We start from the raw sequence: 15465 nt of genomic DNA, 5'->3' as shown, positions 1-15465 counted from the left end.
ACTATTTTACAAAAAAAGGAGCAAATTGCAGTCAGATGCTGCACTGCCAGATATGCAGAGCTAATTGCACACCGTATGGGCATGTTTGTGCTACTAGTATATCATTCGTGCAATATCTTTAGTGAATAAGTCCTTAAGGCGGAGCAAATAGCAGGCACAAATCACACACAGTTAAGGGTGCTATTAGGGGCCGCAATCCATTCTTTGTGAATTCGCCCCTGAATGTACTTAAGTCTCTAAAGTAAAAATATGCATTCTATATGATGTTTGTGTATTCCAGTGCTAGTGAGCATTTAACCCCCAAACCATTGAGCTCTTAATAAGGTTTTGTTAAAGTGGTGTGTGGTCCAGCTACGCTGACTTTGATTAAAGGTTACGTTAAAGTGGTGTGTGGTCCAGCTATGCTGCTCTGATGACGTCCTCTTGAAGTTGGCAGGCTTAAAATTGGACAAAAAACATTTCTGCCATGTTGTCTGTGCAACATCTTTTTCGTCATAGTAACTAGTAACCGATGGCTTCAGATAAATGTAAGGGAGTAAAAGTACAAGTACCTCAAAATTGTCCTTAAATGAACACTCCAACATTTTGGGAAATTAGCTTATTTGCCATCTACCCTGGAGTTAGACAAGAAGATACATACCTTTTTCTTCTCTGTGCATGCAGTAGGAGTAGGAAGACGTTGGGAACTAGGCTAATGGAGAAATCTACTTCCATTGACTGATGCTAAGCTAGGCTAACGGTGCGTGTCTTCCTACTCTTACTGCATGCACAGAGAAGAAAAAGGTATGTATCTTAACACTCCAACATTTTGGGAACCCTGGAGTTAGACAAGAAGATACCTTTTTCTTCTCTGTGTGTGCAGTAGGAGTAGGAAGACTTTGGGAACTAGGCTAATGGAGGAACCTACTTCCAGTGACTGACGCTAAGCTAGGCTAACAGTGTGTGTCTTCCTACTCCTACTGCATGCACAGAGAAGAAAAAGGTATGTATCTTCTTGTCTAACTCCAGGGTAGATGGCAAATAAGCTAATTTCCCAAAATGTTGGAGTGTTCCTTTAAGTACAGTACTTGAGTAAACATACTTAGTTACTTTCCACCACTGGATAAAAAGTCAGGAAGATCTACTTGCCACATTCGACCGACTCGTCTGACCCGTCTCCGCAGTCGTCATCGTGATCGCAGACAAAATGCTGGGGCACACAGGCCTGGTTGTGGCAGTGAAACGAGCTGTCCTCACATGTGTTGTTGGGTGCTAAAGCATGAGAGAAACAGGTTGAGGCGCTAAGCTGTTGAGTCAACAAAAGCCGGCAACATGTGCCACACAGTATGGATACGTGTGATCAACATTGACGTTACACAAACCCACTGATCCGTGTGGTTTAACAGTAGTTTCATAAGCGGAGGTCTAACCTTTCAGATTTTGTACCGAATCGATACTTACACCTGGGCCTAATTTTTTCCAATAATGTTCAGTCTTAGAGGTATTATTTATAATTGTTAAAAGAATACGCCAACATTTTGGGAAATTAGCTAGCACAATGAATGGAAGCGGACATGTACGGGTAGCCTTCGGGAGAGGTGTTAGTTGGACAATGCATAGGCTACCCGTTAGGGGTGTAAAGGTGCACATATCCGTACCGAACCGAACCGTTTCAGTGTGCACCGTACCGTACCGTACCGACCGGCTGTAGTGTATACCGAACGAATACAACGGTATGTTAACCGCCCACCGGGGGCTATTTTTTTCACAATCTAATATAATTATTATAATCTTTTCTTTTCTTTACAAGTCGATTATTAATTTCAATATAGAATATTTGTTCGCCAATTAATTCTGGGTCAAGAGGCAACGAGAGGTCCCCCTCTTCGCTGCCGTTTACTTGGGGAAGTGGGTCTGATTTTATGCCTATGTTCATTTTATACTAATTGCTGTGGTGCATTCTGGACTGCGGTCCATGTGGGAAGAGTACTATATAGATAGTTATTCATATTTATTATTGTTATATTGTACAAATGTCTGCATTGAAATGTCTGTAAAGTCTCGACGACATTGAAAATGAGGGTGACCTCAATTGTATTTTCGAGAATAAATATAGGTTGATGATGATGATGGATCCTCGTCCTTGGCTCAAAGTAAAACGCCTATAGACTTGTTTCTAAAAACAACCCTAGCATACATTCACGAAACATCATGATGATAAATGCAGATATTTAGTTTAATCCACCAACATCTTAGTTTAATTTTGTGCTCTAGTTGGGACAAAACATATGAATATAAATGATGAATAGCCCATACTGTATTGCCTGCTAAATAGATGTATAGGGGGGGGGAAGTAACAATATAAACATATGAATTAATTGAAAGCATATGTATTGGGAAACAGGAGCACGTACTGTATGCAGGAAAATGTATTTGGTTGTGGCGCACGTGTGACAGAGCTGAGGCGCATTGCGAGAGACAGACGAGTAAGAACATGCAGCCGGCGTGCTTGATGTGGCTGTGAGGCCATTCGTGTGGAGTCAGTGGACAAAATAATGCATTTACTTTAGATCTAATGCACTCCTACCCGCACTGTATAACGTGACCAAAAAAGCAGAAAATCAAGTCATTTTTGCTTAAATCTTTGACACATTACACGTGACTCTAGGTACTGGATTCTAAGTACCGGGGAAGTTCATCCCCCGTAGTTTTTAGCACCGGTATCTGCCCCACATCCCATCCCAGTGTCCGTGTCGGAGCAGTCCTACTTCTAGAAACGTTCCTAACGCCTGACCGAGAGATTCATAAAAGCCTTGTGGCCGACAGTGATTCTAGTGCAGTGAATATATGTCAGTACTCTTTCCACTTTTATGAGCCCGGGTCCCATGGTGAGAGACAAAAATTTACGTCATCTGGGTCCTGGCCTGAAACAGTTTAAGCATCCCTGATGTAAACTATTACCGGGTATTACATTCAAAGTGCTGGACATACAGTATAATCTTTTTTTTTATATAAAATATCTTACCACAGCCGGCTGCAGAGAGTTCATCGCTGCCGTCGGGACAGTCCCTCTCGCCGTCGCAGAGCCACCGCTTGGGCACGCAGGCGTAGGAGCCGGGGCAGCTGAACAGCCCCGGAGCACATGTCACCAAGCCTGCAGGGACGAGCAGGAGCATATGCACTACATTTAAATGTCATGGGGCCAGCGTGGGTCAAAAAGCACAGTACCGGCTAAAAGTACTGAAGAAAGATGTGTTTTATGTCCGGCTCTGCCGACAGGACAAATTGAAAAACGCTGGGAAAGGAGACTGTGTCGGTATCAAGGGGATTATTGTGTAATAATCAGAGTACATTCGCTGGTTCGAAACTGACATAATACTATAACATCACGGTTGTTGTATTTAGGAGTAAAAGTCCACAACATTAGTCATCCCAGTTCACTTTCCATGAAACAACTCCAACGGTTCACGTTAATAGCGATTCAACCGCCGTATCTTAGCGCCACACGAATAACGTGGGTTCTTAAACAACGACCGGCGTTCCTCCTTTACCTTTGCACGGGCCTTTAAGGCACAGGAACCCAATGGAGAAAAATGGTTTGTGCGGTGGAAGGAAAAAAGGTAAATACAGTAGTTGGGTTAAGTACACCTTGCTAAAATGTACTTCCTCGTTCTTGATTGGAACTGTGTGTGGAAGACCTCTGGGCTATTTCATTAATATTTCCTTGACATTTCATTACAATCCAATTATACCACTACTGTTCACAGCAACCTCTTTCTCTCTCTTCTTGTGTTGTTGTTTAAATTTATATTTGGGAGGGGTTGGTGGTGGTGGTGATGAAGGGAGGGGGGGGGGGGTGTTGTATTCATTACCGTTACATCTCATTTGTCTATTGAAATGGCTGTGCCTCTTGGGCCTCGATGATGAAAAATCTATCTGCCTCGGCGCCTGTTCAAATCACCAGGAAGGCCTGTGGATTTCATCAGCGCTGTCATTATCATCACTTCATTTCGCCGCCTTTTGTCTCCAGCCCCCCGAGAGCAGAGACACAGGGGACTGTCACAAGCGGAACGGCGGATGTGACCTTGAGCTGCTGTCGGGAATTTATTTGACTTCAATATCGAAGGGTGTTTTCAGAATGTTGTTGTTTTGTAGAGAGTTTGATTTGGTGATGGAAACGTAAAGCCTTTTTTAGAACTTTCGTAAACACATCCTGACTCTGAAACAACAGGTCCTGATTTACTGTCGAAATGTTGACACATGTACACAAATACCTGATGTTTGTACCTTCTTATTATTTTGTAAACTTAAATTCAAATATACTCTATATACCAGGCAACAGACTACGAGATGCACCGATTGAACCCAACCTGAGCATGACATAAGAGCAAAATGGCCACTGTGTGAATATGGTCAATAGCTTACTGAATAATGTCGACTTTGAGTCCTAAACTTTAAGTATGGGCTGATACAGAATACCAATCAGATCCCCCAATAGCATAGACTTAGACCATTATTCTGGGGTCACTGGACAAAAATTACTGAAACACAGTCCATTTTCTTTGTCGGAGAGATCTAACATGCCCAAAATGCAGAAAATCAAGTTGTATTTTCTTTGACTTCAAACACATCAAAGGGATAGTTTGGATTCTGTGTAAGCGGTATGAATTACCTGCCAGTAGTGTAGTTAATGCACAACCATTAGCTCACTCCACAATTGCCATGGTGGGCATTCTAGACAGGCAGCAAATGGGGTATTGAGAACAAAATGCAGACAGAAGCTTGACCTTACTCCTAAAACCCACCTCACCCCTGCCCACTTTGACTACCTAGGTGGCTTAGAGTAGACAACAGAGTACAGCAACTTGCAATGGGCCTGGTCTACAAGATACACTACAGTGACTACACCACTAAGGTACCCATGTACTGTACATGTCGAAATACTTCCCAAAGGTCAGTGAATACCACGACCACAACACCAGAGGGAGTTCCACAAATCATGTCCAACCCAGATTCGGCTCAAACAAGGGACTAAACACGTTTTGCAATTATGCCACAACAATGTAGAACGCCCTATCCACAGCCGTAAAATAATGTGAATACCTACCCACCTTCAAAACCACTCTCAAAGAACACCTACGGGAGGCCGCAATTCTAAACTGGCCCCGGTAAATGTCCAAACCCCCCCCCCAATGAACAGTTTCCTCCCCCTCAAATGTGTGTAAATGTGTGTATTGAGCCGTACTGTATTGTACCCATTCTGCAATCTGTTAATACAATTTTCAATCAATCAATCAATCAATCAAACCAGAGCTCCAACCGCATACTCACACGGTAAGTAAGCGAATGGCTAATCATTGCTACACTACTGGCAAGTACATCTCACTACCAAAAATCGGATTTTTTTTCTTTTTGACATTTAAAAACTTAAACATTGTATTGAATCCTAGTATGGAGGTAGTTCCAGAACACTGTTACTTGTAGCCTGGTACGGTCTTGTATTTAGCCTGGTACGGTCTTGTATTTAGCCTGGTATGGTCTTGTATTTAGCCTGGTATGGTCTTGTATTTAGCCTGGTATGGTCTTGTATTTAGCCTGGTACGGTCTTATATTTAGCCCGGTATGGTCTTGTATTTAGCCTGGTATGGTCTTGTATTTAGCCGGGTATGGTCTTGTATTTAGCCTGGTACGGTCTTGTATTTAGCCCGGTATGGTCTTGTATTTAGCCTGGTATGGTCTTGTATTTAGCCTGGTACAGTCTTGTATTTAGCCTGGTACAGTCTTGTATTTAGCCTGGTACGGTCTTGTATTTAGCCTGGTACTGGTACGGTCTTGTATTTAGCCTGGTACGGTCTTGTATTTAGCCTGGTACGGTCTTGTATTTAGCCTGGTACGGTCTTGTATTTAGCCTGGCACGGTCTTGTATTTAGCCTGGTACGGTATTGTATTTAGCCTGGTACGGTCGTGTATTTAGCCTGGTACGGTCTTGTATTCAGCCTGGTACGGTCTTGTATTTAGCCTGGTACGGTCTTGTATTTAGCCCGGTACGGTCTTGTATTTAGCCCGGTACGGTCTTGTATTTAGCCAGCCTGGTACGGGCTTGTATTTAGCCTGGTACGGGCTTGTATTTAGCCTGGTACGGTCTTGTATTTAGCCTGGTACGGGCTTTTTATTTAGCCTGGTACGGTCTTGTATTTAGCCTGGTACGGGCTTGTATTTAGCCTGGTACGGTCTTGTATTTAGCCTGGTACGGTCGTGTATCTAGCCTGGTACGGTATTGTATTTAGCCTGGTACGGGCTTGTATTTAGCCTGGTACGGTATTGTATTCAGCCTGGTACAGTCTTGTATTTAGCCTGGTACGGCCTTGTATTTAGCCTGGTACGGTCTTGTACTCAGCCTGGCACGGGCTCGTATTCAGCCTGGTACGGTCTCGTATTTAGCCTGGTACGGTCTTGTATTTAGCCTGGTACAGTCTTGTATTCAGCCTGGTACGGTCTTGTATTTAGCCTGGTACGGTCTTGTATTCAGCCTGGTACGGTCTTGTATTCAGCCTGGTACGGTCTTGTATTTAGCCTGGTACGGTCTTGTATTTAGCCTGGTACGGTCTTGTATTTAGCCTGGTACGGTCTTGTATTTAGCCTGGTACAGTCTTGTATTTAGCCAGCCTGGTACGGTCTTGTATTCAGCCTGGCACGGGCTTGTGACATCAAGTATCCGTGCTTCACTAGCCGTGGCGTCTCAAAAGAGGGGGGGTTAGGTTACTAACCGCAAATCTGTACGCTCTCGTCGAGGCCGTCCTCGCAGTCGTTCTCTCCGTCGCACAGCCACTGCTTGGCGATGCACTTGTTCTTCGAGCAGGCAAACTGGTTCCACAGGCACGACGAGTCTAGAGAGCGTTTGGGGGGGGGGGGGGGGGGGGGGGGGGGTGGAGGAGGAGGAGGGAATCTCAATGCCCATAAATCAAAAACGTTGAAGGAGAAGGAAAATGTATAAAAGCAATAACAAAAGCAGCAGCGTACCCTGTAGAGGTGGGAGAGAGTTTTGTTAATCAAAACACAACAAGTGGGCCGGCTCCACGTTTTTTTGCCCCTCAGCCTTGTAATTCTGTTTGTAGTCGTTTTTGCAACGCAGTGACGCAAAAAAAAGGCCCCGGCTGCCGAACAAATACTATTTATTTTTCTTATATATATTTCAACATGAAAGAATCCTTCAGTGAACGGCAGAAGTGCTGCTGATTGTCACTGCGGAGGGGATAATAAACAGCGGCGACCTTTTCCACTGATGCAAAACAAAAATTATTAGCGGTTCGTCAAACGTCTCATCTCTCCCGACAATTATCTTAAATATTGATTGTCGCGCTTTGCCTCCTCTCTCTCTCTCTCTCCGCCATCCTCCTCCGCGGAGGAAATGTGGGTCACTCTCTGCGAATGGAAACTGGCAGCTGTCAAGACAACAAAGGGAAAAAAGGCCACAGTGTGAAGCGCGGGACGAGAACGAGAGAGGATGTATTCATAATCTGCACTGAGTTCATGTCACCAAACCACCTGCTGTCCCCGGGGGCGTTTTCCTTAATGCCAAGCAAGCAGTGCAAAAATGCTTCCGCATTCGTCACCGCACGCCAGTGCGGTAAAGCGCCCTTCTTTTCAGGCCCCGCTTAGACAAATGCTACCGTGCGTGCACCGGCGGCGGCGTGCTCGCTCAGGTGCGTGCGTGCGCCGGCGTGCTCGCGCGAGGTGCCCGCGCATGCGCATGAGATCCCGCCTTGGTTCGACACGAGCGGAGCTCAATATATATAAGTCACCGCCCCTTATTCAGTATCTAGAAATAGCTCAATTGGCAAGGCCACATGGCTGTGGATCCTATGGCTCGTTTGCTGGCGAGTTCGAATCCCATCGAAAATATTTTTTAACGTGATTTTTTTTTAACGTGTATTCTTTCGCCGGTTAAGGTTAGGCATGGTTAAGGTTAAGGTTAAGGTTAGGCATTGTTTCGGAGTTGGTTAAGGTTAGAACGGTTAAGTTTAGGCGCTGTTAAGGAGCTGGTTAAGGTTAGAGTTTGTCAAAGAGAATGGCAATATAATTTCTATGGTTAAGGTTAGGCATGGTTAAGGTTAAGGTTAAGGTTAGGCATTGTTTCGGAGTTGGTTAAGGTTAGAACGGTTAAGTTTAGGCGCTGTTAACACTTTGACTGCCTAAAAACGCTTTACAGCGTCATTGCTGGCGATGCTAAAGTTGCCGGGGGACGCTGTACAGCGTCCTTATATCAATATTTCAAAAATCTGCGATCTGATCCATAATGTCCCTCCGCTGGTCTGAGAACCACCAGCAGGACCCACTGAGCTCTCTGGCGGTTCAGGAGCGCCATCTGGTGGCCGATCGCGCAACCGCTTAACAGGGAAGCACAGTGGAGGTTGTGCTACATGTCCGTATTGCTTCCGGCCACTCGGGATAGGTTCCGGCATTCTAGCTCGTCACTCTACATAGCGATCGATTGCCAATAACTCGATAAACAACATGATTTGGACGTATATACCATTATACAAGCTGGAGATGGACCGGGTAATAATATATCCCATAATGATAAAATTTCTACTCGACGATGATCGCCCAACGGCGCGCGGAGACTGGGGTGAGTTTCAGCGTGTAACGTTACCATCTTCGATACTAACTGCTTTTATCAACATTTGACCCACATTAGATGATTGGTATAACGCTGCCCACGGAATTATAAACGCCCCCTCGCCCATCCGGTCAACATCAGATGACGTGTAGTTAACTTCTAGAAGTACGTCTAGTTGGAATTTTTTATATCGCGCTGATTGCCATCAAACTGTATTTCATCATCAATATAATGCATTTGGGGCTATATATCACGTTCTGGAGAAAGTTGCAGAAAGAGATGAAAACATACTTATACATTAGACCATACTTTACTATGAATATGTGAATGAAAAAGTTTAACGTTGCTACACAATGAACAATACATATAGGACTTTGAATGGGCCCTAATAATGGCAATGTAGCAATAGAATTTAAAAAGTTATAGCCCTGCAAAGAAGGGGACTTTCTCCATAGACAAATAGCGCTGGCAATCTATGGTATATCATTAATTTAACCCATGGCAGCCAAAGTGTTAAGGAGCTGGTTAAGGTTAGAGTTTGTCAAAGAGAATGGCAATAGACAGCCTATTTCCGCGCGACCTGGGCGCTGGGCGGCGGAAAATGAAAGGCGCATTACTGCACGCCACTACGGTAAATTTTTGCACTGCTTGCTTGGCATAAAGCTACACGCTCCCCGGGGAGTCTCTCTCTCTCTCTCTCTCTCTCTCTCTCTCTCTCTCTCTCTCTCTCTCTCTCTCTCTCTCTCTCTCTCTCTCTCTCTCTCTCTCCTCTCTCTCTCTCTCTCTCTCAGATGCGTGTGAGTGGAGCGGAGCTCGGAGCCTGGAGAGTGATTGCGTGTGAGTGAGTTTCTAACTTTTTCTATCTTTTCTATTTTATATGTTGTTTGTCAAGTTGTGAATTAGAGTTTTCCTTATTTATTGTTAGGTTGTTGGTTTAGTGTGTGTTGTTGTGTTAAACGGAGTTTAGAGGTTTGTTCTCAGTCCGTTTGGCTAAAGATACCCAGGCGCGCAGGATGGCTGATTTGAACAAATTGAGTAGGAAACACGGCATTAAGATTGGCACCGTGTTCCCCTGCTCAGTTGAAGAGGTTAGTTTAGCGGTAGGTAAAGTTGTTGGTTACAACAGTATTAAGTCTGTAGGGAAAATTAATTCTGCTGTGGTAATCTTTTTGGATTGAGTTGAGAAAGTGAATGCAGCAATTGAACGTGGTATTATTGTTCGGGACCTGCACGTTCCCGTGTTGCCACTTGCGCAACCATCAACTAAAATCACGTTGTCTAATGTACCACCATTCATCTCTGATGAGTTTCTGATAAGAGAGCTGTCCAGACATGGAAAGATAGTCTCTCCCATTAAGAAGGTGCTTACAGGGTGTAAATCACCTTTGCTGAAGCATGTTGTTTCTCACAGACGGTTTTTGTATATGATTCTGAATAACAGGAATGATGAGTTCAATATGAGATTCCATGTTAAAGTGGAAGATTTTGATTATGTATTGTTTGCATCATCAGAGACCATGAAATGCTTTGGGTGTGGGGGGGGGGGGGGGCATGTAATTAAAGCATGCCCTAAGAAGCAAGCTCAAGATGTGCATGCAGACCTTGGGGAGGGAACTAGTGGGCAAGGAAGAGAACCGTCAAATAATGAGACTGTGGTTTTAGAAATTAGTGGTAGGGGACAGTCAAGAGTGGCTAGGAAAGAACCAGCTGCTGTAGACGGGGCTACAGTTGAGATACAAGCAGAGGTGGCCAGGGATAACCCAGCTGAGACAGACAGGGCTGCAGGGGAGCTACAGGAAGAATTGGCCAGGGTTAAACCGGCTGCTGCAGAAAGTGCTACAGGGGAGCTACAGACAGAAGTGGCCAGGGTTGAACCAGCTACTGCAGAAAGTGCTACAGGGGAGCTACAGACAGAAGTGGCCAGGGTTGAACCAGCTACTGCAGAAAGTGCTACAGGGGAGCTACAGACGGAAGTGGCCAGGGTTGAACCAGCTACTGCAGAGGGTGCTACAGGGGAGCTACAGATATAAGTGGCCAGTTTTAAACCAGCTGCTGCTGAAAGTGCTACAGGGGAGCTACAGACAGAAGTGGTTGGGGTTAAAGAAGCAGCTGTAGACAGTGCTACAGTTGAGATACAAACAGAGGTGGCCAGGGATAATCCAGCTGAGACTGACAGTGCTAAAGGTGAGCTACATGAAGAAGGGGCCTGTGAGAAACAGACAGACAGTACTACAAGTGAGATGCAGGTAGAAGGGGCCTGTGTGAAACAGACAGACAGGGCTACAGGAGAACTGCAGCTGGAAGGGGCCTCGGAGAAACAAACATACAGTGCTGCTGTGTCTGGGGGGAAAACACAGGAGAGTAGCAGTGGTTTGTGTGGAAGCAGTGCAGGAGTTAATGACCAGACTAATGAGGTGGAAATGGAAGATGAGGATGTTTCACAATCTGCACCTCATGAACGCAAAGGAATGACTTCACAGTCAGACCAGAGTGATAGTGAGGAGTATGAGTCAGATTGTAGTGACATGTCTGAGTTAAAGAAGTCACAAAACAGAAAATCACTGTCAGTCAAAACCATCAAAACTTTGCTACAGGAAAACAAGAATGTTCAGGGCTTCAAAATAGAGGAACATATTACTGATACAGAGGCTTTCTATACGTCTGTGAGGTTTCACATGGGAAATAACAGCTTTACTAAGCAGGAAGTGTATAGACTAAGGAAATTACTGCCAAAGGTCAGAAAACAAATTTATGAAAGGAAAACAAGGGGCAACTTTTAATTTATTGTTATTGTGCGTTTTAGTCACTCCTCTTCTCTCCATGGAACATTTTAAGGTTGGAACTTTGAACTTGAATGGGGCAAGAGATGTGAGAAAACGTGCAACGCTGTTTGAACTGGTCAAGTTAAAACACATTGATGTTCTTTTTATGCAGGAGACACACAGTGATAAAGTAAATGAGGTGGAATGGAGGAAAGAATGGGAAGGTGATTTAGTTTTGAGTCATAATACTACAATTAGTAGTGGAGTTGGTTTTTTATTCTCAAAACGTTTTATTCCTGCTTCCTATACTGTAGAACATGTTGTAGAGGGTAGGTTCATTGTAGTGAAAGCACATTTTGAAACATTTAATGTGGTTTTATTGAATATTTATGCTCCTTCTAAAGGGCCTGAAAGAAAGGCTTTTTTAGATATAGTGTGTACTAAATTGTCCGATTTTAGTCCGGATGATTTCTTATTTTTTTCTGGAGATTTCAATTGCACAGAGAATAACAGTTTAGACAGGAATCATAATGAACCCCATCCAGCTTCTCAAAGTGCATTAAGAAAGCTTGTACACACACACGGCTTGGTTGATGTGTGGAGGAGGTTTCATGGGAATGAGCGCCAGTATACATGGTCTCATTGTAGGGATAATGTTGTCTCCTTAGCTAGACTTGACCGTTTTTATTGTTTTAAACATCATTTTAATGTTTTTAAAATGTGTAAAATATTGCCTGTTGGTTTTACAGACCATTCATTGGTAATGTGCAATGTCTTTATTAAGAATCTGGTGCCTAGAGGTGCGTATTGGCATTTTAATTCAGCTTTGCTCCATGAAAAGGATTTTAGGGATGTTTTTAGTTTTTTTTGGGTCCTGTTTAGGAGTAGGAAGAATGAGTTCTCTTCTCTTAGGCAGTGGTGGGACTGTGGCAAAGTAGAAATTAAAATGCTTTGTCAACAACACACTCTCAATGTGACTAGAGACATCACTACCTCCATGAGAGATTTGGAGACTGAGATAGTGGACCTTGAGAAAATGTTTGGGTCCACAGGAAATCAAGGACAGTTTGAAGTCCTTAATAAAAAAAAAATGGCTTTAGCTGACCTGCTAGGTGTGAAGGCTCAAGGAGCTTTGTTAAGGTCTAGATTTATGAATGTCAATGCTATGGATGTGCCTTCCAGTTACTTCTTCGGTCTGGAAAAGAAGAATGGACAGAATAAATTCATTCACTCTCTTCTGTCAGAGACAGGGCAGGACATCACTGATGCCAGTCAGATCCGGAGACGGGCCGTCGAGTTTTATTCTGCTTTGTATAGCAGTGAGTACACTGACAATGATGTCCTTCTACAGTCTTTTTGTGAAGGATTGCCCACAGTATCACGGGAGTCGAATGTGCTGCTGGAAAGACCTTTGGACTCGTCAGAGCTCTATTCTGCCTTACAGAGCATGGGTGGCGGGAAAGCCCCTGGTATTGACGGTTTGACGGTGGAGTTTTACAAAGCCTTTTGGGACATTGTGAAAGACGACCTTCTCGAGGTATTCAATGAAAGTCTGGCTGAGGGTGCGTTGCCGCTTTCGTGTCGCAGGGCAGTGATAACCTTACTGCCAAAAAAGGGGTCTTTGCAGGACATAAGGAATTGGAGGCCTGTGTCAATATTATGCAGTGAATATAAGATTTTGTCAAAGACCTTAGCAAACCGTCTGAGAGAAGTGATGGATCAGATCATACATCGTGATCAGACGTATTGTGTACCTGGCAGGTCAATATTAGATAATGTATATTTAATTCGTGATGTTTTGGGTGTCTCTGATTCATTGGGATTGAATACTGCTCTTATTTCAATAGATCAGGACCGCGTTGAGCACAATTATCTCTGGAGTGTTATGAAGAGTTTTGGGTTCAGCGATGGTCTCATTGCTATGGTGAAAGTTTTGTATCAGAACATTGAGAGTGTGTTCAAATTTAATGGTTCTCTATGTGCTCCTTTTGAGGTACAGAGGGGTATTAGGCAAGGCTGCGCTCTTTCTGGCATGTTATATGTAATTTCATTGGAACCCATGTTACAATCATTGAGAAATGAGATGAGGGGGTTAGCTATACCTGGGTTCCAGGATAACATTGTTTTGTCAGCTTATGCTGATGATGTAGTTGTTTTTGTAAAAAATCAAAACGATGTAAATATATTGGAAAGAATTGCTGACAGTTTTAGGGCTGTGTCTTCTGCCAAAATAAATTGGAGGAAGAGTGAGGCGTTAGCTGTGGGAAACTGGCATAGTAGATTACCTGTGTTACCTCAAAACATGATCTGGAAAAGGGATGGTTTTAAATATTTGGGGCTATACCTTGGGAATGACACGATTGTACAGAAAAATTGGGAGAATGCGGTGGAGAAAGTAGAAGGAAGGCTGTTTAAGTGGAGATGGCTGTTGCCTCAGATTTCCTATAGAGGCAGAGTCCTGATAATAAATAACCTTGTGGCTTCTACCTTGTGGCATAAGCTGGCATGTGTGGAGCCTCCTTCAGGCATGTTGGTGCGGTTGCAGGCAAAGATGGTTGATTTCTTTTGGGATCGCCTGCACTGGGTTCCTCAGAGTGTTTTGTTTTTGCCCAGAGAAGAGGGAGGGCAAGGGGAGGGCAAGGCCTGGTTCATTTAGCGAGTAGGACAGCGACTTTGAGGCTACAGTTCATACAGTGATATCTGTTAGGACCAAGAGATTTAGTTTGGAGAGAAGTTGCCTCTTTTATTCTTCGACAAGTAAATAGTCTTGGACTTGATGTATCTTTGTTTTTAACAGACCCGACGACTTTAAGGTTAAATGCACTTCCTCCTTTTTATCAGGGGGTTTTTAAATGTTGGACACTTTTCAAGTGCACAAGGAATACTTCTATTAAATCGTTGCACTGGTTACTTGAGGAGCCTCTTGTTCACGGTGCAAGGATGGATATAGGCGACTGTGCAAATCCTGGGCTGACTGGACTGCTGTGTGCTGCCGAAGTGGTACGCCTGAGACGGCTGGCAGACACAGCAGGACCAGAGTTAAAGGATGCTCAGGCTGTGTGTTCGTTATTGGGCCTGAGGTCACAGCGCTACGCAACCAGGGTGCTGGATCTCTGGAGACAGAGGTTGACTGTTGAGGAGCTGGGAATGCTTAGATTATACAGCAGTGGAGCTTTAAAACCGGATAAACAGGATGAGTTTCCAAATATCTACCTGAGCCCTGTACTGGGAGAAATGTCTGGTCCTCTACTTTTTGTAAAGGGTTCAGCTTTTTACAAAATGGATAGGAAATCGTGGTACAGAAACTGTGTCAAAGTAATTAATAAGAAATGGCTAAACAATAGAGTGGACACTGTATGGAGGAGTAGGCTGTGTGCAAGTAATGACACTCAACCTGTGTGGAGAGTTTTATATAAACCTCCTTTAAAAAAACAAACGGCTGACCTTCAGTGGAGGATTCTGCATGGTGCTGTGGCAGTGAACGCTTTTGTTTCCATCATCAACCCAGAGGTGGATAATAAATGTCCTTTTCTGTGGGTTGACTGAGACTGTTTTTCATGCGTTTTTAGAGTGTAACAGGCTTTTAGGGCTGTTTGAGCTGCTCACCGACGTTTTTAGGCTTTTTGGCGAAACCTTTTCTGTTATTGGTTATATTTTTGGAGCAGGATATAAAAAAGACAATAGGAAAAAATGGCAACTGCTTAATTTTCTGGTGGGGGAAGCTAAGCTTGCAGTCTATGTAAACAGGAGAAACAGAGTGGAAGATAAACCGGACCAGGATGCAGTGTTAGTGTGGTGCTGTAATGTGAAGGCTAGAGTCTGGCTGGAGTTCAGGTTTTATAAAGCTATGGGAAATTTGGAGGTTTTTGCTCAGGAATTGTTATGGTTTGACACCGACCCCAAACGCACGACACAAGAGAGTAGGAATTCAGAGTTGCCAAATACAAGGGCTTGTTTATTTGATACTAAATATAAAGAGTACAGGATAGGCAAGTCACACAAGACAGGTACATAGGCCAAGGGGCAAAGTTCTGCTGCTCTGCAGCTTCTCCCGTGGTGGTAGTTTGGGAATAGCAGATGTTGACATCAGAACCGCTCTGCAGA

General features: G+C 44.0%; 1 protein-coding gene across 1 annotated transcript in view; it reads right to left on the bottom strand.

Moving 5' to 3' along the window:
* The window catches only part of lrp1bb (low density lipoprotein receptor-related protein 1Bb), a gene marked incomplete at its 5' end in the record, with an annotated part of 1188884 nt that overhangs the window by 195441 nt on the left and 977978 nt on the right, over nt 1–15465 (bottom strand). The window contains 3 exon segments of the mRNA XM_084314368.1: nt 1129–1251; nt 3005–3133; nt 6747–6866. Coding sequence (XP_084170494.1) covers nt 1129–1251; nt 3005–3133; nt 6747–6866 — 372 coding nt within the window.

The sequence above is a fragment of the Notolepis coatsorum genome (assembly GCF_963971535.1).
Source record: "Notolepis coatsorum genome assembly, chromosome: 5".
Taxonomy (NCBI): Eukaryota; Metazoa; Chordata; class Actinopteri; order Aulopiformes; family Paralepididae; genus Notolepis; species Notolepis coatsorum.
This window is presented reverse-complemented; position numbering and strand designations above follow the sequence as displayed.